This window comes from Ranitomeya imitator, chromosome 1 (assembly GCF_032444005.1).
Source record: "Ranitomeya imitator isolate aRanImi1 chromosome 1, aRanImi1.pri, whole genome shotgun sequence".
Taxonomy (NCBI): Eukaryota; Metazoa; Chordata; class Amphibia; order Anura; family Dendrobatidae; genus Ranitomeya; species Ranitomeya imitator.
Window position 1 is genome coordinate 36,164,804 of NC_091282.1, and position 27,259 is coordinate 36,192,062.

Here is a 27,259-nt window from a genome sequence, read left to right on the forward strand (position 1 = left end):
CACCTCTTGATAGAGCGCCGGAGGAATTTGGCGATATCTTTCTCTAATGGGTGGAGTATCCCCCGTTGGAATCTCATGCTCAATCGTCTGGGTACACCCGAAGTCCTCTCCATGTCGGGAAAAGGTCTCTTGATGTTCCCACAAAACTCTCTCCAACTGCTCCAACTGCACGGGGGTCAGCTTCTCCCGATCCACTCCCATCTGCTCCATGATCACATTCCATTCCATTCCTCCGTAGGAGGTTCAGTCCGGCCTACCTCGACCGCGAATGTCCAGGATGACTGTTGGTCTGGTCGCAATTCGAACCCTGCATTTTCCGGCACCTTCTCTGCCGGTACGAACAGTTCAGCCAGTATGGTCCCAGCGGGAATTGCAACAGCTTCATCTAAAACATTGATGCATCGGACCGGTACTCGTCCATTCTTCACAATCGCCAAAGAACGGGCCACATGTACCTTGGCAAATGAGGAACCCTCTCGGGCGGGCTCAAGTAGCACTTCAAGCCCATTCAATCTCTGTGCAGCTCCCACAGGCAGCATTAAGAGTTCCTCTTGTCTGGGTCCCAGCAGGATCGGGGCCCTCGAAGTCACTCGGACCCGGCCCACCCGGCCACCTGGGACCGCACTTTTCAGCAAGTCGCAACTCAGCACTAGACGGTGTAGAATTCTCTGTGTGGGTCGGTGTCTTGTCGCACGGGCCCAGTATCGGGGTCCTTCACTGGCATACATCTGGTGATTCAAATCTCGCAGCACGTTCATTCCGAGCGTCACTTCCATCCCTCTTCTAGGGGGGTGATCCACCAGTACTACCCCTTTCTGCCCCAGCTCTTGACCAAACATTTTTAGTTGCATCCACACGATCCCTTTTACTGACAATTGACCATTATTTGCGGCGGTCAGTCGTATCACTCGGCCATCCTCTGGAATCACTAGTCGACTGAAGTATCTCTCATATACTTCTAGAGGCATTATAGTACATTCGGATCCCGTGTCAACCAAGCACCTCATCTTCCGCCCTTCAAACTCTGCTTCTATCACTGGACTACATGCAAACAAATCTTGTTCATTCCGTCGAGGGCTTTGTGTGGGTGGGGCCGCTGCTGCTTGCCCTCTCATGGCAGCGGCCGGAAGTTTAAAGCCGGCGACGGGGTTTCTGGGGCTGTAAGCGCCCGGCAGTAACGCGAGATGTGTCCCTGGCAGCCACACTTCCAGCAGGTGATTGTTCCTCGTGGGCGAGGGCTTGACTCATTCTGATAGGACGACCTGGCCATTTGCGGGGTCACCGTTCCAGGGGGTGAGGCAGGAGGTTCCCGCGAGGGGGTAGAGGCGGGATCAACTGTCAGTTGAGACAATTTCAGCTTCAACTCCTTCACCTCAGCACGCAGAGCTTGTACCACGCTTACCAGCCCCTCTCCCCCCGACCCTGATGAACCACCTTCCTCCAGCTGGGCACTGTTCACTGACCCCTCGGGAACATAGGCCGATTTCTCTTCCCTTTCCACTGCAGCTCGGTAAATCTGCCAGAAAGATAACTCTGGTGCAACCCGGGCCATTTCCAACAGTTTGTCCCGGAGAAGTCTATTGGCTACACCGGTGATGAATTGGTCCCGGAGCAAGCGGTCTACCTCCCGGAATGCCCCCATGGCCCCCGGGTCTAGTCGCTGCATCTCATTCAACATCTCTTGCAAAATATTAGAGTACTGCATCAGGGACTCACACTCTCTCTGGGGACGATTAAAGAATAGGGACCGAAGCTGGGCCACACGCGCTCGGCCCCCCAAACTCCCCTCTAACAGTTCCAAAATCTTTTCTAATGTATCCCTCTCTGATTCTGGGCGCACCATCACCATACGCCTAATATCACCCTCCAGTGCATTTAATGCCAGCTCAGCGCGTAACGCGGGGGTCAAATTACACATGCGCAGAATACTCCGGATTCTCTCAGCCCAATCTTGCAACGCCATATTGCGCCCATCGTATTTCGGCATGTGCTGAAGTAAAGCTCCTACAGGCACATACCCTCCCGAAGTCGCCGCGGCTGCCAGGGGAACCCCAACCCCCGAGGAGGATGCGGATACAGCGGGGTCATTTCCACCCTCGCCCTCGTCCATGACAAACACTGGATCCTGCCGACTACGCCAAAAATGTAATGACCAGAGGTCCGAATAAGATCCAGTGAGTCACAAACCAAGACCAAGGCAGAAATCTCCAACGGTATTTACTCAAAGGCAAAATAATCAAGGTAATATGGAGAATATTAAGACAGATGCACCCCAAAGATACACTAATTCAGCAGCAGCTGAAATCACTGTGCCACTCTTACATATCCATTCACTCTCTGCTGGCAGATTTTGACCTCCACTGTCCCCGTTTTTAGATGCCACATTTCTCCATGTCTATTCCTCGACTCTCCATGGACTGTTTCTGCCTCTCTGAAGGAATATGCCTCCTGGAGTTAGTGGTTTCTGTGAGGTTTGGCAGAAGAATGATGGAAGAACACCTTTCTGGTGTCCATCTGGCATGTTTGATGAACATGTAGGAAGTGGACTCAGGAGATAAGACCCCATCATATCTGGTCGATGCCAGCTGTGGTATACAGTATGCATCTGTCTGTAACTCCGATAGCTGCTAACCCTCCTAAATGCTCCTTGGAAGCAGCAGTTAAAAAGGTTGTCCACTCCTTTAACATTGACGACCTATCTGTAGGATAGGTCAACAATGTCTGACCGGTACCTCCATAGAACAACTGTTCTCTATGTCGACAGCAGCAGGAACTGACCAGTTACAGAGCTGCACAGTTCAGCTCTGTCTACTGTATAGGTGCCGCTACTGGATACTGCACATCTGCCCCCTATTCAAATCAATAGGTGGTTCAATACCTGGCCAACACGACTATACAGCTCCGTAACTAGTCGGTTCCAGCTGCCGCTGACACCGGGAACAGCTGATCGGGGGTGCCGGGTGTTGAACCCTCACCAATAAGACATTGATGACTTATCCTACGGATAGATTATCAATGTTAAAGTAGTGGAGAACCCTTTTAAACCTGATTGAGGGGTGGGGATGGGCTGCCTTGCCTTGTCAGCTGAGAGCCTGTTGAAGGCACCCATGGCTGCCATAGGACGGGCTTCACAGGAGACCACGATTTTAGCTTTTTACTGCAATACAGACTTATTATAGCATATTGACAACAGTAATAGATTGTCAGTCTTATTGCAGTGTATAGAACAATGATTGCATGTTAAAGTCCCCTAAGGGAAATTAGAAAAATTAAAATCTAAAAATAACGAAAATCAAAAATTTAGCATCCTCCTCATTTTCTCCCTTTTACGTCATTGTTACAATCCTATTTGATGCACCACCTATCGAAATCTTCAATTACTTAACCCATAAAATAAACACCACTTCTGAATTGCCATTTTTCAGTCACCATGCCTCACCCCAAAAATGCAATAAAAAAACAAACAAAAGAAGTAGTTTTTAACATAACATAAAATGAATAAAAAAATGGCAGAGTTTCATTTTTTCCACAATTTCAACAAACCTGGAATTTTTTTTTTTTCAAAAGTAAACCCTCATATGGCTATGCTGATGGAAAAACAAAAATGTTGTGATTCTCGGAAGAAGGGAAATAAAAAAACAAAACAAAAATGAAAGCACGACAGGAAGAGTATACTGGGGGAAAAACTGCCAGGTTCTTCTGTCATTGGTGGGAAAATTTGGCACCAGGGGGGCTGGTTTAATTTTTGGCTAAGGGCCTCCTATTTTAAAAAAATTTTCTTGCACACCCTTGACATAGGGCTCCACTACTAAGTCATGTGCAGGCTCCTAGGATCCATGTTCCCTAATGTATAAGCACCATGGATAGTCATAAAGTCCACCTTGCCATTATTCGTATGGGAACCCTAAGGTATACTATGATGTTTCAGTGCATTGCAAGACATGACAAACTCGGCTCGACTACATCTGACCTGCACAAATTTGCAACTACTGTAAGTGGAAACTCAGTTGATGGTCTCCAGTTGCCAACATTCAGCACTTGGGGAATATAGATTTTTTTTTTGTATGTAATGCACAGGGGAGAATGACGAGAATGGAGGAGGATGGACACAACAAGCTCGCTAATGGCAGATTATCTCCGGGCCAGATACTTTTTAGGGTTTTTCTTTTCTTTACTGCCTGAGGTGTGAGACGCGGCAGAGCTCGTTTTATCAGAAGCAAGAGTGTAAATCCCTCGGTGTCCAAGAGTACAGGAGTGTGAAATGGAAAAAAGCACCCCAAAGCTGCGAAAACTTCCCGAAAGTGTAAAAAGCCAGACTCGTTCTTTTATTAGCAGCCGCCGTGCTCATCTTGCTCCGTGTTTTTGACACGATATGCTCTGCAGGATGTCAAGAAAACAAAGTACTTCACCAGTAATATCCCACAATACACCAGTCCGTAAGGAGATTTCATTGACCCTTCATTTCACGCAGATGGCAAGTAAGCACCTGCCTTGAAGTGTTATATGTTGAGACAATGCCTTTAAGGGGATCTTTCAAGTCGACAAACCCCTTAAGGCATTTGTGTCATGCACCTGGTAGCAGGGGAGATGCTACAGCAGATGGGGAGGAAGCAATTATACTTGGTTCTTGGTGACTCAGAGCTTAAAGTTTTTTCTAAACAGTCTTGTTGACTGATGATGAGCGTCGAGCAACCCTGGATGGTCCAGATGGATGGAGTAGTGGATGGTTGGTGGATGGCCACCATGTCCCAACAAGGCTGCGACATCAGCAAGGAGGTGGAGGAGCCATGTTTTGGGCAGTAATCACGGGGAAACAGCTGGTAGGGCCCTTTAAGGTTCCTGAAGGTGTGAAAATGACCTCTGCAAAGTATATAGAGTTTCTGACGGACAACTTTCTTCCATGGTCTAAAAAGCAGAAACGTGTCTTCAGGAGCAAAATCATCTTCATGCTGACAATGCCCCATCTCATGCTGCACAGAATACCTCTGAGTCATTGGCTGCTATGGGCATAAAAGGAGATAAACTCATGGTGTGGCCACCATCTTCCCCTAACCTCAACCCTATAGAGAACCTTTGGAGAATCATCAAGCAAAAGGTCTATGAGGGTGGGAGGCAGTTCACATCAAAACAGCGGCTCTGGGAAGGAAGAAATACAAGCAGAAACTCTCCAAAAACTCAAGAATGCAAGAATTGTGAAGGTGATATCAAAGAAGGTTCCTATGTTAACATGTAACTTGGCCTGTTAGGATGTTTTGGAGTTAAATAGCTGTTTTGTTCAGTGAATGTGACCTCCTAATGCTGCAAATTCCACAAATGAGCATTTTCAGTTCTTTAAAACATCAAATGTATAGAAATTCTGCTGTGCCTAATAATTCGGAACAGTGCATTGTGAGGTTTTATTCATTTTGGAGATTATACTGTTATCATTGGGAGGTTTCTTCAATAAAATTCGATGTATAATCTAACAGGTGATGACTTTTATTCGACTGACTGTCATTTGCACCGACCATTTAGGAACATCCGAGAAAAATGTTATTTGCATAATAATTTGGAACATGGTGTAGTTATGTAAAGCTGTGATTGACTCCCATTTACACTAGTTCAGCTAACTTCCCCCATAATGTAATAATCCAGGATTCAGGATGAACTCCATACACTCCGCTAATATCCATACGATGATGTTCGTCCTTCGTTTTCGAAGATGACCATGACTTCAGGGTTAGAAGAGAATTAATAGTTATGGGTCCGGAGGTGGCTGATGAGTCCAATCCGGGCCCTGAAGGTTCACCCACATACTTGACATAAGGAAGCAGACGTGGTCAGTACACCAGATTCTGCTTGTGCCTTGCATACAGCACGCTTTCTTTTTGCGTCAGAGATTTTCCTATCTTCAGCTGCACGTGCTCCTGAGGTGATCCTGCCCCGCCAACCTGGACGATCCAGGGCAAGCTCTTCCCATTCATTGGTGTTGACTTCCAGGTTTTTGAGAGACACCTTAAGGCAGTCTGTATAGCGCTTCTTCTGCCCCCCAACTGCTCGCTTTCCTTGGCACAGTTCTCCATACAGCAGTTGTTTCGGTAGTCGGCTGTCCGGCATTCGGACCACGTGTCCAGCCCACCTGGCTTGGACTTTCAGCAGGAGAGTGTAAACGCTGCAGAGCCCAGTTTGTTCCAGAATTGCCGTGTCTGGGACATTGTCTTGCCACCTGATGTGGAGGAGTCTGCGGAGGCAACTCATGTGGAAATGATTAAGCTGTTTAGCATGCCGGCTGTACACTGTCCAGGTCTCGCTAGCATAGAGAAGTGTGGTGAGGACCACCGCGCAGTAGACCTTCAGCTTGGTGGTAAGGCTGAGTCCCCTTTGTTCCCAGACGTTCTTACGCAGTCTCCCGAAGGCGGCACTGGCTTTGGCGATTCTGTTGTTAACCTCAGCGTCTATGGTTACTTCACGGGAAAGTGTGCTGCCTAAGTAGGTGAAGTTATCGACTGCTTTGAGGTTTTGCTCCTTCACCGTGATGCGTGGCTCCTTGCACAGTTTTCCTGGAGCCGGTTGATACATAACTTCGGTTTTTCTAATGTTGATCTCGAGACCAAAACTGTCGCAGGCTTGCGAAAAACTGTCCATTTCATGCTGCATCTGCTGTTCCGTGCTAGCGTTAAGTGCACAGTCATCAGCAAATGGTAATTCACGGATAACAGTCTCATGCACTTTCGTAACCGCCTTCAGGTGTTTTGGGTTGAATAGCTTGCCATCAGTCCTGTACCTAACCTGGATTCCATCTTCACAGTTGTTAAAGGCATCACTTAACATTGCAGAGAACAGCATACTGAACAGGGTTGGAGCAAGCACACAGCCTTGTTTTACGCCGTTTGTTACTGGGAAAGCCTCAGATATGTCTCCATCATTCAGAACCTTCACCATCATGCCATCATGGAACTGCCGGATGACTGAGATGAACTTGCTCGGGCAGCCAAATTTTGCCATGATCTTCCACAGGCCATCTCTACTGACTGTGTCAAAAGCCTTCGTCAAATCAACAAATGTTACATAAAGGTCACGGTGTTACTCCTGGCACTTTTCCTGAAGTTGACGTGCTGAATAGACCATATCTACTGTTCCACGTTTAGCACGGAAACCACACTGGCTTTTGGGTAATAGTCCTTGCTCAAGGTGATGTAAAAGGCGGTTGAGCAAGACACGAGCCAATATCTTACCTACAGTGGACAGAAGGGAGATGCCTCGATGGTTGTCACAAGATTGGCGATTACCTTTCCTCTTGTATATGTGGATTACGCTGGCATCTTTCATCTGTTGTGGAACCCGTTCCTTTGTCCACATATATTGGAATAGTTTGGTCACCGTTTGCATCAGAACAGGGCCGCCAGATTTATATACCTCAGCAGGTATAGCATCATTTCCGGGTGCTTTTCCACAAGAAAGTTGTTTTACTGCTTTCCTGACTTCATCTCCACTTGGAAGAACATCAAGCTCCTTGTTGATTTCTACCTGGGGCAGGCGAGCAATAGCCTCATCATTGATATTGGCAGGGCGATTAAGAATATTATTAAAGTGCTCAGCCCACCGTTCCAGAATTTGTTTCCTTTCTGTCAGCAGCTTAGTTCCATCTGCGTTAAGCAGAGATGAAGAGCTTGATGACTGGGGTCCATATACAGCTTTGAGCGCATTGTAGAAGCGTTTCTGGTCATGGGTATCTGCATAGCCCTGAATTTCGTCGGCCTTCTTGCTAAACCAGATATCCTGCATCTCGCGTAGCTTGATTTGTACCTTTCTTTTTATGTTGGTAAAGGCACCTTTCTTAGCTAACGACGTGGGGTCATTTTGATACACCTTATACCACTGATGTTTCTCTTCTAGGAGTGTCTTTATTTCCTCGTCGTTTTCATCGAACCAGTCTTGATTATTTCTGGTTGCTGATCCAAGATGCTCCAGAGCAGTATTATAAACAGCATCTCTCAAAATTGTCCACTGTTCCTCAACGCCAATCTCCTCTGCCTGTAGTATATTTAACAGTCTGCCATCAAGGTCATTGGCAAATTCCCTTGCAATTCTTTTATTTTGCAGCTTATAGATAGTCAGCCTCTTTGTCGTTTTCTGCCCTTGGGGTCTCCTCGCAGGCAGGATGCGGAGCCTGCACTTAGATACAATGAGGCGATGGTCAGTCCAGCAGTCTGCACCGCACATGGCCCTCGTCACTCTAAAGTCCATCTCATCCCTTTTCCTGGCAATGATGTAATCAATGAGATGCCAATGCCTCGAGCGTGGGTGCATCCATGATGTCTTCTTGCGGGTGGGTAAGCAGAATAAAGTGTTGGTGATGACCAGGTCATGTGTGGCACACATCTTGAGGAGCAGCAGGCCATTACTGTTACACTTGCCAGTGCCGTGTCTCCCAATGACCCCTTCCCAGTTTTGATGGTCTGTTCCCACTCTGGCATTAAAGTCTCCAAGTATAATGAGCTTGTCTGCCTGTGGGATTGCTGAAATAAGTGTGTCAAGTTCATCATAGAACTTATCTTTAATGTAATCCGGATTAGTCATCGTCGGAGCATAGGCACTGATCAGAGTCGCGCGTTTCTTGCTTGTAAGTGGGAGCTGAAATGTAATCAGACGGTCGTTGATGCCCTCCGGAAGCCAGGTAAGTTTACGAGCAAGATGAGTTTTGATAGCAAATCCCACGCCTGCTTCTCGTTTTTCAGTGCTGCCTCGACCACTCCAGAAGAATGTATATCCACCACTATGCTCTGTCAATTGACCCTTGTCTGCCAGGCGTGTTTCGCTGAGAGCTGCTATATCAACCTTGTAACGAGCTAGCTCCCGAGCAACCACTGCCGTTCTTCTCTCTGGTCTGTCTGCCTTGGTATTATCCAGCAGAGTTCTCACATTCCATGTGCCAAGGTTGAGTACCATCATTTTCTTTTTCTTTATTGTGTGTCGACCGCTGTATGGGAAACCCGCCAGCTGCGGTAGGCTGGCCAGGTGAAATGAAGCAGACTATGTTTGAGGCACCTTTTCTAGCCCCTTCCTCGATTGAGGTGAGCAGAGTGATCCTGAACAGGACTGCTCAGACACCCAGGAGGCTGCCGAACTCCACTGCTGCTTCGGTCCAGTAGAGAGCGACCATATGGCCTGTGCCGCCTGTGTGCAGGTTCGTGACTACAGCTTCCAGTGACTCCACACCTGCTGCTTTGCCACTCTCCCATCGCCACAGGACTTTTTGTTACGCAGTGGTTGAAGTCACGACTTGCGCTTGACTTGGATTAAAGTGAGGAGGAGTTGCGCAGTCGTCAACCTCACTCTCTCGCCCGTACTTATCGAGCCCCAGTGGCAAGAGCTAAGCGAGACAACTGGAGATAGGTCAGGGTGCAGTGGATGGCCAGCAGTGTCCTATATGTGCCTCGCTGCGACCTCTCAGCGCTCCACAACACTGTGCTGGAAATAGCTTGTCTGTCCGTTGAATCTTGGTTTCTTCCGCACAGTCTGCCATATCCAGTCTTCACATGCAAGGGTAGGCAAACCCTTGAAAATCACTGTAGGTCTCAAAGAAACCCAACAGCTACCCTCACCTGGTTTGGCCCGCCTGCCGAGGCGGTGTTCCGGGGTGTACCCGCTGCCGCATGCTAGCAGCTACTTGGAGGTACAGGTGAGAGTTGAGCATCAGATGAGGACCAAAGATGGAAGAGCTGTCCAAAGAGGACACGGCAAGCACTCCACCAGAGGTGCTACCTCTATCTAGATACCCCATATACCCCTAATATCCATATCCATACACTCCGCTAATATCCATACACTCTGCTAATATCCATACACTCTGCTAATATCCATACACTCTGCTAATATCCATACACTCTGCTAATATCCATACACTCCGCTAATATCCATACACTCCGCTAATATCCATACACTCCGCTAATATCCATACACTCTGCTAATATCCATACACTCTGCTAATATCCATACACTCTGCTAATATCCATACACTCTGCTAATATCCATACACTCCGCTAATATCCATACACTCCGCTAATATCCATACACTCCGCTAATATCCATACACTCCGCTAATATCCGTACACTCTGCTAATATCCGTACACTCTGCTAATATCCATACACTCTGCTAATATCCATACACTCTGCTAATATCCATACACTCCGCTAATATCCATACACTCCGCTAATATCCATACACTCCGCTAATATCCATACACTCTGCTAATATCCATACACTCCGCTAATATCCATACACTCCGCTAATATCCATACACTCCGCTAATATCCATACACTCTGCTAATATCCATACACTCCGCTAATATCCATACACTCCGCTAATATCCATACACTCCGCTAATATCCATACACTCTGCTAATATCAATACACTCCGCTAATATCCATACACTCTGCTAATATCCATACACTCCGCTAATATCCATACACTCCGCTAATATCCATACACTCTGCTAATATCCATACACTCTGCTAATATCCATACACTCCGCTAACATCCATACACTCTGCTAATATCCATACACTCCGCTAATATCCATACACTCCGCTAATATCCATACACTCTGCTAATATCCATACACTCTGCTAATATCCATACACTCTGCTAATATCCATACACTCTGCTAATATCCATACACTCTGCTAATATCCATACACTCTGCTAATATCCATACACTCTGCTAATATCCATACACTCCGCTAATATCCATACACTCCGCTAATATCCATACACTCCGCTAATATCCATACACTCTGCTAATATCCATACACTCTGCTAATATCCATACACTCCGCTAATATCCATACACTCTGCTAATATCCATACACTCCGCTAACATCCATACACTCCGCTAATATCCATACACTCCGCTAATATCCATACACTCCGCTAATATCCATACACTCTGCTAATATCAATACACTCCGCTAATATCCATACACTCCGCTAATATCCATACACTCTGCTAATATCCATACACTCCGCTAATATCCATACACTCCGCTAATATCCATACACTCCGCTAATATCCATACACTCCGCTAATATCCATACACTCTGCTAATATCCATACACTCCGCTAATATCCATACACTCCGCTAATATCCATACACTCTGCTAATATCCATACACTCCGCTAACATCCATACACTCTGCTAATATCCATACACTCCGCTAATATCCATACACTCCGCTAATATCCATACACTCTGCTAATATCCATACACTCCGCTAATATCCATACACTCTGCTAATATCAATACACTCCGCTAATATCCATACACTCCGCTAATATCCATACACTCTGCTAATATCAATACACTCCGCTAATATCCATACACTCTGCTAATATCCATACACTCCGCTAATATCCATACACTCCGCTAATATCCATACACTCTGCTAATATCCATACACTCCGCTAATATCCATACACTCTGCTAATATCAATACACTCCGCTAATATCCATACACTCTGCTAATATCCATACACTCCGCTAATATCCATACACTCCGCTAATATCCATACACTCCGCTAATATCCATACACTCTGCTAATATCCATACACTCCGCTAATATCCATACACTCCGCTAATATCCATACACTCTGCTAATATCCATACACTCCGCTAATATCCATACACTCTGCTAATATCAATACACTCCGCTAATATCCATACACTCCGCTAATATCCATACACTCTGCTAATATCAATACACTCCGCTAATATCCATACACTCTGCTAATATCCATACACTCCGCTAATATCCATACACTCCGCTAATATCCATACACTCTGCTAATATCCATACACTCCGCTAATATCCATACACTCTGCTAATATCCATACACTCCGCTAATATCCATACACTCTGCTAATATCCATACACTCCGCTAATATCCATACACTCCGCTAATATCCATACACTCTGCTAATATCCATACACTCTGCTAATATCCATACACTCCGCTAACATCCATACACTCTGCTAATATCCATACACTCCGCTAATATCCATACACTCCGCTAATATCCATACACTCTGCTAATATCCATACACTCTGCTAATATCCATACACTCCGCTAACATCCATACACTCTGCTAATATCCATACACTCCGCTAATATCCATACACTCCGCTAATATCCATACACTCTGCTAATATCCATACACTCTGCTAATATCCATACACTCCGCTAATATCCATACACTCCGCTAATATCCATACACTCTGCTAATATCCATACACTCTGCTAATATCCATACACTCCGCTAATATCCATACACTCCGCTAATATCCATACACTCCGCTAATATCCATACACTCCGCTAATATCCATACACTCTGCTAATATCCATACACTCCGCTAATATCCATACACTCTGCTAATATCTATACACTCCGCTAATATCCATACACTCCGCTAATATCCATACACTCCGCTAATATCCATACACTCCGCTAATATCCATACACTCCGCTAATATCCATACACTCTGCTAATATCTATACACTCCGCTAATATCCATACACTCTGCTAATATCCATACACTCCGCTAATATCCATACACTCCGCTAATATCCATACACTCCGCTAATATCAATACACTCCGCTAATATCCATACACTCGCTTCTCAGGCATTGAGTTCTGATAATTGCTACTATACAGTTTGCGCCGAGATCAAAATGTGCTAAGTGATCATTTATGGCACAGAAAGAAGAAAAGCACAAAGTAATCCGTACAAGCCGCAGATAATGCAGGAAGAAGAAGACTTATTAGAGAAGAGAGGTTCAAAAATAACCCAGAAATGTATCAAGAGACACCGATGTGCCCTATAAACTCAAGAACCGGCTTGTATTGTTATATAAATGAAAAGTTCTGAAACTTTCCTAGATGTTTTGTATTTCAGTTTTTGCCATTTTCAAGATGTGTATCTGTCAGGGACTGAGAGCTCTCTTGTTTCCATTCAGAGGCAGTGACCCTGTATATAGCTGGTGCTGATCTCAGCTGATACATTGTATCCAGTGCAGACCATGCTCTGTGACTCCAGACTGATACAATGTATCCAGTGCAGACAATGCTCTGTGACTCCAGACTGATACAATGTATCCAGTGCAGACCATGCTCTGTGACTCCAGACTGATACAATGTATCCAGTGCAGACAATGCTCTGTGACTCCAGACTGATACAATGTATCCAGTGCAGACAATGCTCTGTGACTCCAGACTGATACAATGTATCCAGTGCAGACAATGCTCTGTGACTCCAGACTGATACAATGTATCCAGTGCAGACCATGCTCTGTGACTCCAGACTGATACAATGTATCCAGTGCAGACAATGCTCTGTGACTCCAGACTGATACAATGTATCCAGTGCAGACAATGCTCTGTGACTCCAGACTGATACAATGTATCCAGTGCAGACAATGCTCTGTAACTCCAGACTGATACAATATATCCAGTGCAGACAATGCTCTGTGACTCCAGACTGATACAATGTATCCAGTGCGGACAATGCTCTGTGACCTCAGACTGATACAATGTATCCAGTGCAGACAATGCTCTGTGACTCCAGACTGATACAATGTATCCAGTGCAGACAATGCTCTGTGACTCCAGACTGATACAATGTATCCAGTGCAGACAATGCTCTGTAACTCCAGACTGATACAATGTACCCAGTGCAGACAATGCTCTGTAACTCCAGACTGATACAATGTACCCAGTGCAGACAATGCTCTGTGACTCCAGACTGATATAATGTATCCAGTGCAGACAATGCTCTGTGACTCCAGACTGATACAATGTATTCAGTGCAGACAATGCTCTGTGACCCCAGATTGATACAATGTATCCAGTGCAGACAATGCTCTGTGACTCCAGACTGATACAATGTATCCAGTGCAGACAATGTTCTGTGACTCCAGACTGATATAATGTATCCAGTGCAGACAATGCTCTGTGAGCGAAACATCCCGGACTCCAGACTGATACATTGTAACAATGCAGCAGAGATCTGTGCAGCAGCTGCTGATGTTTCCCTCACAGAGCATTGTCTGCACTGGATACATTGTATCAGTCTGGAGTCACAGAGCATTGTCCGCACTGCATACATTGTATCAGTCTGGAGTCACAGAGCATTGTCTGCACTGGATACATTGTATCAGCAGCTGCACAGATCTCTGCTGTGTTGTTACATTGTATCAGTCTGGAGTTTGGGATGTTTCGCTCACAGAGCATTGGCTGCACTGGATGAATTGTAGAAGCGGAGAGCAGGAGCAGCGGCTGCCACTGAATGGAAACATATACCGTATCTTTATATCGTTAAGCCTGATGTATTTTCGGGGACTAACTAAATATCTGTGTACAAGGGTCACCTTACTTTGTCACCAATAACAAATTTGGGGAAAATAAAAATTTCCCTTAATTGAAGACGCAGACGTTCTGCAAATATAGAAGGGAGAAGCGATGAGTGTTCAGTCCCCAGCTTTTTGGAGATAAACACAAATATGTTAATATCAGGCTTATTCATCTTTTAGTTTTATATTTTATGTGTGTGTATATATATATATATATATATATATATATATATATATATATATATATATATATATATATATATATTGTTTTTTTATCTTTTTTTTTTTTTTTTTTTAAGGCACAAAAGCGAATGACCCTGAAGTCTCTTTTCTACGCTCTCTTAACAATGCCGTCACATTATCGCTACCTGTGTGTGAGTCACCTAATCGGATGGACGGCTTTCCTCTCCAACATGCTTTTCTTTACCGATTATATGGGACAGGTGAGCTAAACAAAAAGAAAAGAACAAAGCTTGGACATGAATTCTCCCCCTTTGGACACCAACTTGTCTTTTTTAATCTGACTGTTTGGCTTTGGTTAAATAATTTCTTACTGGAACTTTCTAGGATTTGAAGTTGTCTAAAATAGACCTGTCACTATCTGTGGGTGTGTGTGTGTGTGTATATATAATATATACACGTACACACACACACACACTTCTCATCCCCCTGATTCTGCTGCTCTTTAGTTTTGCAGTGCATTGCTCCATTGCCGAGGTATTTGTGTTGGTTGTTTCTGGAGAGCAGTATGTGAAATCTCTGTTTTCAGCACAACTAGGCATTTGTTCAATGTATTCTCTGGGGTCCTGTGCTTTCACCAGTCCCTCCTAGATGCTGTCTATCGCGGTAATCTCATACGCTGATGAACTATGAGAAAATGCATGCTTCCTGGAATAAAGTGGCAGTAGAAGCAGAGATTTCACGTACTGCGCTTCAGAACAACAAATGTGAATATGCAATGGATCAATGTATGTATATACAAACGCAGACGCATTCCATCCAGCGCCTCTTCTAAGTCATGTGAATGCAATGCAGACTCTCCGGATCACTCTGCGCTGTATATGTGACTGAGAAGTCTCTTTTACAATGTCAACATAGTCTTGTTCTGATGCTCCATAGATTTACATTGTAAAAGCTAATTCTGGATTACACACAGAGCGCAGTGTGATCCAGAGAGTCTGAAGAGTCGTGACATCACTCGGAAGAGGACCAGGACAGCTCTGGATACCTGAGAATACAACGGTAGTTAACCATATTAACACACTGAGACTACAGTATATTTTCATGTCTAGGGTGAAAAACGTTAATGGGGGAGGGGGCTTTTTTAATTACTTTGTAAAAATCTCTGAGCTCCCCTGATTCTGCCGCTCTTTTCCATTTTGTGCAGTGTTCCTCCATTGCAGAGATATTCACATTTATTGCTTTTGGATCGCAGTATGTGAAATCTATGCTTGTAGTCCAACTGTGCGCTTCTTCAGAGTCTTCTGTGGGGCCGTGTTCTTTCACCCCTTCCTCTCAGATGCAGCCAATCACAGCTCTGCTGCATCTGAGACTAATAGACTGCTAGATCAGCTGCAACCTATGATTGGCAGCATCTGGGAGGAAGCTATTAAAGCACCTGCTCCCCAGAGAAGACTCTGAAGACATGCCCACTTGCACTACAAACAAAGATTACACACACTGAGCTCCAAAACTACAATTGTGAATATCTCTGCAATGGAGCAACGCAGCACAAAACTGAAAAAAGCTGCATGATCAGGGAAAGCGCAGGGACTTAACAACTTAACACATATAGTATTTTTTTATAAACACTTTTTTTTTCTTCATTTTTTCCCCTCTTTATTTGATCATTTTCCCTATGTTCTTAAAGGGAACCTGTTTGCAGGATTGTGCTGAGTAACCTACAGACAGTGTCAGAATTGAGCATTCATCCTAAAAGGAATGTCCGAAATAAAATAATAGGAAATTCTGAATTAATTCTGGACTTTCAGGATCTTTCTTTAACATTTGCTCTACAAAGTGTGTTTTCTTTTCTCTTTGGAGAACCAGACATTTTCCTATATTATTACATTGTCACATCTTTGATTTCTAACCTAATAATGCAATACTTCATTTTGCCTGTGGGGGCGCTGTATTAAAAATGAACACTTACTGCCTAAAACAACAATCAAATTAGATCTGTTTGCTTGAGTGTAAAGAGCTGGATGCCCTTTCTTTCTTTTTGGCGATGGTGGGTTTGGGAAACTTCAACAAAAGTGGAGAAAATAAAAGAAACTTGGCAGAAAAAGAAGTCAATTTTTATTTTTTTTAAATATTTTATTTTACATTTCTGTATTTTTTTTTTTCTTCAGATTGTTTACCATGGAAATCCATATGCTCCTCATAACTCTACAGCGTACCTCATCTACGAGCGAGGAGTAGAAGTAGGATGCTGGGGCTTGTGTATTAATGCCATCTCCTCATCCTTGTACTCATGTAAGTAATAGGTTGAAGCCACGAGTCGTTCCTATAAATATGGAGTCCAAGTCCTTCATGTATATATGATATTGGTATGTGTGAAGCCTGGAAGTCCTGCGCCGGTCATGCAGATGTAAAGTACATTCAACCGCTGAGAAATGATATCAATCATATTCATTCATATTATCTACTGTACACATGTTTTGTTATATACATGTTTATTTCCTTTGTGTGTATTGGAACAACACAAAAAAACTGAGAAAAAAAGGCAAATTGGACATAATTTCACACAAAACCCCAAAAATGGTCCGGACAAAATTGTTGGCATCTTTCCAAAATTGTAGGTAAACAACTTTGTTTCAAGCATGTGATGCTCATTCAAACTCACCTGTGGCAAGTAACAGGTATGGGCAATATGGAAATCATACCTGGAACCAGATAAGGGGAGAAGTTGACTCAATCTTTGTATTGTGTGTCTGTATGTGCCACACCAAGCATGGAGAACAGAAAGAGGAGAAGAGAACTGTCTGAGGACTTGAGAACTATAGTCGTTGTTGATATTTTTCAATCTCAAGGTTACAAGTCCATCTCCAGAGTTCTTGATGTTCCTTTGTCCACAGTGCGCAACATAATCAAGAAGTTTACAACCCATGGCAATGTAGCTAATCTCCCTGGACATGGACGGCAGAGAACAATTGATGAAAGGTTGCAACCCAGGATAGTCCGGATGGTGGATAAGCAGCCCCAACCAAGTTCCGAAGAAATTCAAGATGTCCTGCAGGCTCAGGTGCATCAATGTCAGCGCAAACTACCTGTCCACATGTGAATGAAATAAAAATGCTATGGCAGGAGACCTGAGGACCCCACTGCTGTCACCGAAATAGCCAGACTGCAGTTTGAGTGTATATTACACACACACACAGTCATGGCTGAAAGTGTTGGTACCCTTGAAATTGTTCCTGAAAATGACTAGAAATACACATTTTCTTATACACGTTTATTTCCTTTGTGTATATTGGAACAACACAAAAAATCAGAGGAAGAGAAAAGACAAATTGGACAAAATTTGACACTCAGCCTCAATAATGGGCCAGATAATATTGTTGGCACCCTCAAATTAATATATATATAATATAGATCGTGAGAGAGAGCAGCACCTACCCCTAGAAGCAGGAGCACTTTATCAGCCTGTATTATCACCGAGCAGTGTTGTAGTACATTTAAAGGGAACCTGTCACTAGCAAAAGCTCCATCAACCTGCAGATATGGGGTTAATCTGTAGGCTATTAGCGTTACTTACCTGCCCGGTGCCTGCACATTGCTGAGCGCTGCAGGGAGAAAATGAACTTTATTCTCTCCGACAGCGTTCCAGATTCAGTCACGGAGGCAGTGCCGGCTCGGGTTCTCAAAGCGGTGACTGAACCCACGCCAGCATCGCCCCGTGACTAAAACCCAATGTTACATAATTACATTGGTTTTAACATGCTGAACTGACCGTGATGTTGGTGGAAAATTTATGGTTTCCGGTCTCGTGAATTTTGCCCAAATCCACAATTTGTTGAAAACTGAGCTTGGTCATGCAAATTGGCTGACTTCTCCCCCCCTTTTTATAGCAAAATGACAGCACTAAACTAGTCATGTGACAGCGAACTGCACAATGTTTAGCCAAAGTCTAAATTTGCTCACCCAAACACAAGATTTCTGCTAGCAAGGAAAATAGGGTGTGGCACTCGACCCTTAAGACCTGTGGTGTGGAAGACCCTTGGCAAATGTCACTACTGTCCTTTTAAGAATCCAACTTGGCTCTTTTGTGCTAAAGATTAAAAACAATTTCAAATATTGTCAAGAAAAATGTCAGGTTTTTTCTGAGAGCAAATTTCCTCGCGGACAGCTCCCCATTCGAAGGACAGGAGACCACGTGCAGGAAGGACCGGATACCTCACCTCCATGCAAAGACAGTGTTTCAACTATTTCCAGGACCGGATCAGAGACTTCTTGCGCCACCTACGGCGCCATCGTGGGTTTTTCCAGCCTCCACCGTCCAGGAACCAGAGACTGAGAAGTTAATTTTGTTTTACTTGCCCCTCGTCTATCACCACTGTTGCCGCTATCACTCGTCTGTTGTTTTGCATATTGTCCCCCCATTCTCCCTGTGTGGAGAGTAATCGCTAATATCTTACATCTGAGTTGGAGCAGGACTGGGCGAAGTAATAAGCTGCAAGGAACGTTCTCGGCCAGCGTTAGACATGGACACGGCAGTACTGGATTGCAGGAAACCTCCCATCTAGGAGTGCCGCATGTAGGAGAGCATGATGGTGGTAATTTTGTGCAGGGGGTGATAAATTTTGGGGCACTTTTTGAAGTCTAGATAACATAAAGACATCTTTTTCCAAAATCCATCTCTCTGTGAAGAAAAAAAAAAATCTTTAATTTGTCCTTATTTTTTGTAATTTGCAACAACCAACAATTTTTGAAAAATTGTCCAATAGCTCCACAAAATTTTTTTTAAACATTTTATAGGACTATATGCTAAGTTGTCAGTTCACAAATTCTGAATTATATGTAAAGGTGTATTCTGTAACTAATTCGATTTATTTTTTTATTTTTAATCCTTTTTTTCGCAGACCTCCAGAAGGCTCTTCTACCGTTCATTGGATTAAAGGGTCTTTATTTTGTTGGCTACCTCCTGTTTGGATTAGGAACAGGCTTCATAGGATTGTTCCCCAACGTTTACTCCACGCTGGTCCTGTGTTCCATGTTTGGGGTGATGTCGAGTACTTTGTATACGGTGCCGTTTAACCTGATCTCCGAGTACCACCGAGAAGAAGAGGTAATTTATGACTGGAGTCGTTTTTGAATTTTTGTGGCTCAATCTCAATAGTAAAATGAATATCTCCATTTTTGTGCATTACCTACGTGAAAGGTTTCATTAACAATGCGATGTTGTTTGCACCCCCAGCAATCATCTGTAATCTCTTGAAGTTGGGGGTGGGTGGGTAAAATGTGGGTACAAATTTGGGGTTTAGTCACCATTTTTATTTTTCAATTGATGGAGTTGTGTGAGGTCTTGTTTTTTGGGATGTGAGGGACAATTTTGAGCATCTTACAACTTTTTTATTGCTTTTTACTTTACTTTCGAGAGAATTTTTAACCATACCTGGCCTTATCCATAAGGGACTCCAAGGAGTTTTCTGTTCTTGTGTTTCTGGCGCTCCTGTCTTAACTTAAGACTCTTAAGCATGTATGTATGTAGATATAAGTCTCTCCTCAAGTTGAGAAATGGTTTTCCTGTGTGTGTGTGGTGGGGGGGAGTGTTCAGGGTTTTGGATTTTTCCCTTTTTGAGATGTGAATACTTTTCTGCCCAATGATGACAAAAGTATTCCAGAAAATAACATGTTTTCAAGCTTTCAGAGCACAGTGGCTCCTTCTTCAGGCAGAGATTACAAATGATCACAATCGTCGATCCGTCCCTATCTGAGCGTTTTGGTTTTAATCTCTCACTGGTGCTGTCCTCGGTGATCGGGAAAAAAAAAATCACTTACTGTAACGTTATTTTCCGGAAACGATGACAGCCCCCTTCTAATTCCTAATGTTCTCTATTTCGATATGTCAGAAGAGTTCATAACGATGATTTCTATCATTGAGTGTACTCATAGGGGCGACGACTCCTGCAAATACTCTGTAAGCCACCTAAGGATGAAGTAGGTGTTCTTTTTTTTTTTTTTTTTTTTGCGCTGAGCTTCCTGTCCAGCTAAGGGGCACGGACTCCTATCTCATTGGGGTTGTCACAGGTTCTGGAAGCTAATACCACCTTAAATAATTACTTTTTATTTTTTAAATATTTTTTTAAAAATGTTCTTCTTGATTTTTAATTTTTTTTTATTTTCTTTTAAACTTTTTCATATTTTTTAAACTTTCATTTTTACTGTTTTAGACTTTTTCTTGTTCTTTTTAACATTTTTTAGACTTCATAATTTTTTTAAAAAAATTTCATTTGTTTACACTTTTTCATATTTTTGCATGCCTTTTTAAACTTTCATATTGTTTACTTTTTAGACTTTTTTCATATTGTTAACATTTTTTTTCCTTTAGTCTCCCAAGTGAAATTGAACATGCAACTGTTTGATACTTCAATGTTTCAGTATACAGTAAAATTAATAATTTCCTATGAAGAGCCACTTAGGACGTGATCGCATTGTGTAAAGGAGCATGTTGGATTTTGGAACAACCCTCAACACCGAAATATCTGAGACTGACATTTAAGTGATTAAACAGTAGCAGTCAGAGCTCCAATAGCTGCTGTTAGAGACTGATGTCGGCTCCTGAGCCGGCTCTGTATACACGCAGCCGACAGCCACCGTTCATGTAGGGTAGATGTCAGGAAGAACCTGTCACCCGAAAAGCCTTAGTGCGCATGCGCCGGCGTACTATGTCCCGGAACACAGCGAAATACTTCCGGGACATAGTGCACCAGCGCATGCGCACTAAGGCTTTTCGGCTTTGCCCGCAGTTGGGCAAAGCATACTGCGTGTACGCAAGGCAAGATTGCCTTGCGCAGGCGTGTACTTCGGAGGACACAGCATGAACTTCAACCCAATATTGCAGCCAGCATGCAGCCAGCGGGTAAGGAAAGGGTGAATCAAACACCCGAAAACCCCGCCCATATGACCGCAAACCTGTCCCGCCAAATTCAAGTGACAGGTTCCTTTTAACAAGATGTCACCCATGGTCTGAGTAGCTGGTGCGATTTCATGGCTCATTTAGACGTCCTATTTATCCACGTACAAGAAAAATGGACCGTTTTTATCAGACTTTGTTCCGAGCCTCATTAGTTTTCCTTGTACATGAGGGAAAACGTTTTGACAGTCCATGAAAATCAGATGTCATCTGAATGAGATCCCTTTTTTTTTTTCACGGAGCCACAAACTTGCATTGTCGATTTTGTTGCATTCTTCGATCAAAATCGGACATGACTCCACAATTTACTGAGGACCGCACAGTCTGCGAAAAATCACAATCATGTGAATGGCTCTAAAGACTATCACAGGTATAAGTGATATCCGTGAAAAACATGGTTTGCACTTGTACGAGAAAATCGGAAGTATGAATGATCCGTAATACTGCAGAATTGCGCCAAATACGCCGTGCGTACATTTATCATAAATTTGCAGCATTCAACACATTTTTGTTTTCTGCTTCTAAATTGACACTGAAAACTCTGCACATGTGAGTGTACATTTTAGTTTCCGAATTCTTAAATTCTAAATTAAATGAATTTTCCTGGATTTTAGTCCCTGATATTTTGGCCTGACATTAAGTTATCAGTATGTGAGCTGGTTCTCCTCCGCTCCAGACTCAGTAAAGCTATCTCCTTCCATTAGCATCGCTCCCTCTTCTGCCTTTCATCTCCCTTCCCACAGGACAGTCCTCGCCACGAGACCACAGACAGGTCCGGAGACGAGATTAGCATTTAGAGTACTGAAAATAAAATAATTCTGTTTAATCCTCCATCCAGTTATTATGTCTACAGATCGCACTGAGCAGATGTCACCGGTCCTGCCAAGTGCAATGAATACATGGGTTTAGTGGAAAAGGATAAAAGGAAGCGCGTAGTCTATTAGTAGAATATGGATGGATACTTTAGACAAAATTAACAGGAGATAAAAGGTGGACAGGACATCCATCAGATGGATAGCTAGTGGTTCTCCATTACCTAACGATGACAGGATCTTTTGAAATTCAGTTTGCCATAGATTGAAAGTTTTTAAATGTGCTGAAAATGTGCTGCGTATTTATGTGATAGAATTTCAAGAGTACTATTAACTATACTGGTCCAGTAAGGAGAGTCATGGTGTCTGCCACGCGGAGACGGTGCCCCTCCCACCTTGCGGAGACGGTGGCTCTCCCGTCTCGTGGAGGCAGTGACCCTCCTGCCTTGTGGAGGCAGTGACCCTTCCGCCTCATGGAGACGGTGACCCTCTTGCCTCGCGGAGACGGTGACTTTCCTGCCTCGCGGAGACTGTGATCATCCTGCCTCATGGAGATAGTGACCCTCCCGCGTTCCAGAGACAATGACCCTCCCGCCTCATGAAGACGATGACCCTCCCGCCTCGTGGAGACGGTGACCCTCCCGCCTCGCGGAGACGGTGACTCTCCCACCTCGCGAAGACGGTGACCCTCCGGCCTCGCGGAGACGGTGACCCTCCGACCTCGCAGAGACGGTGACCCTCCGACCTCGCAGAGACGGTGACCCTCCGACCTCGCAGAGACGGTGACCCTCCGACCTCGCAGAGACGGTGACCCTCCGACCTCGCAGAGACGGTGACCCTCCGACCTCGCAGAGACGGTGACCCTCCTATTTCATTCCTTACCAATTTAAATCTATACTATTCTTTTTTCCTCACAGATTAATTTTCTTCACTGTTGCGATCTCACTCACTGTCTGTATAGTCTTTACAGTGGTTTATACTTTTCTTTCCCTGTTTCGTTGGCTAAGCTGCTGTCAGCAGTGATGTCTTCTCGCTATCTAGAGTCACCTGCAAATGGTTGCTGTATGACCTGACTTGGCTTTTCTACAGCTATGATAGTCTCGCCTGATTGTTTTATACTATATAATGTGATAGCTGCCAGGCCTTGTGGCGTAGCCCGCTTTGTGGTGCCGAAGGTCATTTTGAGCCTTCTCTTTCTGATACAGTTTTCTGCAATGTGTAACAAGGCCATGGTCATATCATTAGGCAACTCGCACAAAGAGAATGGCAAATTGTCTGTATCCAGCAAATCACTAAAAAATTTACATGCTGGAGATTCACGTGGAATAGATTTGCTCATCTCTACTATTAACCCTTTTATTGAACCTCAATAGGAATACAATGTACAGTATAAACCACCATGAAGGAAAAGTAATTGAAATTAGGAAAAAAAGCTCCTGGACATGAGACATTCATGCATGTGCAGAGGTATGGAGTGGGCTCAGGAGTTGATCCCGTTCCATACATAGTCGGTGCCGGCTGTGTTTTACAGTCAGCATCTGCCTCTAGCAGACCTTTGTCATTGTAGTCTATCTATGGTAACAATATTTAATTTGTGTAGGTATCTGTATGCATCGCTTCACACTGGGCTTAATAAGAGATTGGTAGTTTTACAATATACTGCAGAGATGAACAACCGTTTTTGGGTCAAGGGCCACAATGCCAAGCTGGACCAATTCCAAGAGCCGCACACAATTTAAAGAGGTACTTACATCAATTCACCACCACAACTGAGTTTTTGAGTATTTAAGTAAGAGAACCTGCCCAATTTCTGCTCAGAATATTGCCATATCCTCCTTGTAATCTCAAAATTCAAAGTTTTGAAGATTTTTAACTTTTAACTTTTTTTTTATTGTTACTTGTGTACAACATTAGAACCACTGTCAGTACATGAGTGCAGAACCAGAAACATCATCAGTACATGAATAAATCACCAGTGATCAATTTCAATGTCAGGTCAGCCTCCTATGTTAAGTTGTATCTCATGAACCTACAACTCCTAGTATGTCTTTAACAATGGTAAGGAGACACTGGGAGTTGTTGTTAACAGTCGCCATCAGACTGTGCAACATACAGAAACCGCAGCAGTGATGAGACCTAGTCAGTATCACAAATAAACAATTACATCCAAGAACCTTATATTTGACATCTTCTATGATTGAAGTCATTCCCATCCCTTTTTGGCTTAATGTAGCATAGACACCATGATGTGATTTCATACCCAGAGCTCGTCTCTGCAGACTTCCCTCTGCTCTGTCTTCTGCAGCAATTCCTGACACTGGGTCCCTAAAAATGTATGTATCATTATACTGCCCCATAAGATAAGATATATCCCATGCTGAGTATGTGAATAAATAATTGCCTGTGCTTTCTGTACAAAATATCCCCTCCTTTCACTGACCTTCTCAAAAATATCCCCCCCCACACTGCTCTTCTCCAAAATATCCCCACCACACTGTCCTTCACCAAAATATCTCCACCACACTGCCTTTCTCCAAAATATCCCCACCACGCTACCCTTCTCCAAAATATCCTCACCACACTGCCCTTCTCTAAAATATCCCCACCATGCTGCCCTTCTCCAAAATGTCCCCACCACCTGCCCTTCTCCAAAATATCCTCACCACACTGCCCTTCTCCAAAATATCCCCACCACACTGCCCTTCTCCAAAATATCCCCACCACACTGCCCTTCTCCAAAATATCCCTACCACACTGCCCTTCTCCAAAATATCCGAACCACGCTGCCTTTCACCAAAATATCCCCACCACGCTACCCTTCTCCAACATATCTTCACCACACTGCCCTTCTCCAAAATATCCCCACCACACTGCCCTTCTCCAAAATATCCCCACCACACTGCCCTTCTCCAAAATATCCCTACCACGCTGCCCTTCTCCAAAATATCCCCCTTCACTGCCCCTCTCCAAAATATCCCATGCACACTACCCTCTCCAAAATATCCCATGCACACTACCCTCTGCAAAACGTTCCCCTACGGTATTACTGCTTTTTATATTGTGTGCTTTTTTAATATTGTTTGCTTCTACCATTTATCCTTCATAAAATGTAACTATTTTAATATTATCGGTGGCTCTCTTCCTTTTCCCCATATTTATAGAACTATGGATTTGTTATATGCTTTGATAGGGAACATGATACTCTTCTTGCACTCTGACATACACAGGGTAACATAACAAAGCTGTACTCTCCTTCTTCAGGATTGTGGGTACATTTCGAGCAGCAAGGAACAAACCTATTACATGTTAGATTTAAAAAGAGTTCAGCACTTAAAGTTTACAAGCGTGAAATCATAAAAAGACGTATATACAGGCAAAAACAGTATAAAATGGACAAAATTAAAGTTACTACTTACAAATTGCATCAATGAGAGCTTCTGGCAGAGGAGAACGTTGTGGAAAGTATGGACAGATCTATGCACGTTGCTTCTTTTTGGGTCTTACCCAGATTTTCGGTAGATTACATATTATAAAGGGGCTCTCCAGACCCCTCACTAAGAGGGGGATGGCTGATTAGATTCGATGTTAACCCACTTTTGGCCCTAATCTCTTATTTTCCCTAAACGAAGCAATATGGCTGTCGGAACATACATACACCACATGAGTATGATATATCCATAATTTGGGGAGATGTTACATTTCGGTGGCTTGACAGCTAACTCAACATTTTTCAACTCAACGATTTTTTCCAACAGATACCAATTGTCAGGATCCCTGCTATAGAATTATAGCCTGAGTCTGAGTCAGGATACTAAAACTGACTCACCAGGGAGTCGGGTCCAGAGGTAGCAGAAGCGGGCAAGGTGTCTGAGCAGCAGAGTCGAGCGATAAGAAAGTTGGCTAGATGCTGCAACAGGACCTGCGGCACGTGACCAGTCACGTGATACGGAGGCAGAGTCTCCCGCAGGTCTGCAGCATCAAGCAGGAGAGCGCAGCGGCGATGATACCAGGACACCACAAAGGGGGTAAGTGCACAGGGGTGGGTGAGAGCAAAGGGAGGTCAAACCAAAGCCGAGATCAAAGTTACCAGACAGGACAGGCAGTACAAAAGGGGAAGCCAAAAGAGAAACCAGGAGACAAGCCAAAAGTCAGAACCAAGAGAGCAAGCGAACTACACAATCAGCAGGCAGAATCAGCAACAGGAAGATAGACTGGGACAAAACCAAACAATCTCACAAAATACAGGCACAAAGGCACAGTGGGGTCGACCACCTCAGCCAAGGGCACGAGTATAACTGACAAGATAGGAACACACAGAGAGGCTACAAAAGGCCTCACTGATGCCAAAAGGAGGCTCCAAAAGATTAACCCCAAAGATACCACAACCATGAAATAGACAGAACCATGACACCAATATGTTTCCCGGTCATGCATATGGACCGGGGTACTCGGCAACGAGTCCGGTCACTATTAAAGGGGATGTCACGGTGGCTGTGACCCAGTCCGTGGCCTTGGGTGCTCAATTAAAAGGAAAGGTCTTTAAAGGGATTTGTAATGTCTATTGTTCGTGATGCCACCTGTGGTATTCCATCAGTAGGGACCGACGCTGTTTAAAGGGGTCCTCTGGGGTGATGTTGTTGCAGCAAAATGGTAACGCTTCCCACAGGTGAAGCGGGGCCCCCAGGGCTCCCAAGGTGTGTGGCAAAGATGGTGTATGCCGACGAATAAGTGGAGGACGCAGAGTTTGCAGTCTTTTTTTTACCTGGTTTACTGATGGTAGCAGTTCTCAGTCCAGGGTACCATGTGTAGCTGTAGTCCGGCCGGCTTGGAGGCAATAAGAGATCCCTCTCTCAGGTAAGGTCCATAAGCGTTTCCTACTTGCGCCAGATGGTGAGGTCCCTGCGGCTTAAAGCTTGT

At 44.1% G+C, this 27,259-nt stretch overlaps 1 protein-coding gene across 1 annotated transcript in view; it reads left to right on the forward strand.

Moving 5' to 3' along the window:
- The window catches only part of SLC45A2 (solute carrier family 45 member 2), a 109,423-nt gene that overhangs the window by 36,576 nt on the left and 45,588 nt on the right, over window positions 1-27,259 (forward strand). Inside the window, exons 4-6 of the mRNA XM_069745980.1 lie at window positions 14,695-14,838; window positions 16,747-16,870; window positions 19,477-19,682. Coding sequence (XP_069602081.1) covers window positions 14,695-14,838; window positions 16,747-16,870; window positions 19,477-19,682 — 474 coding nt within the window. The remainder of the gene's footprint in view (window positions 1-14,694; window positions 14,839-16,746; window positions 16,871-19,476; window positions 19,683-27,259) is intronic.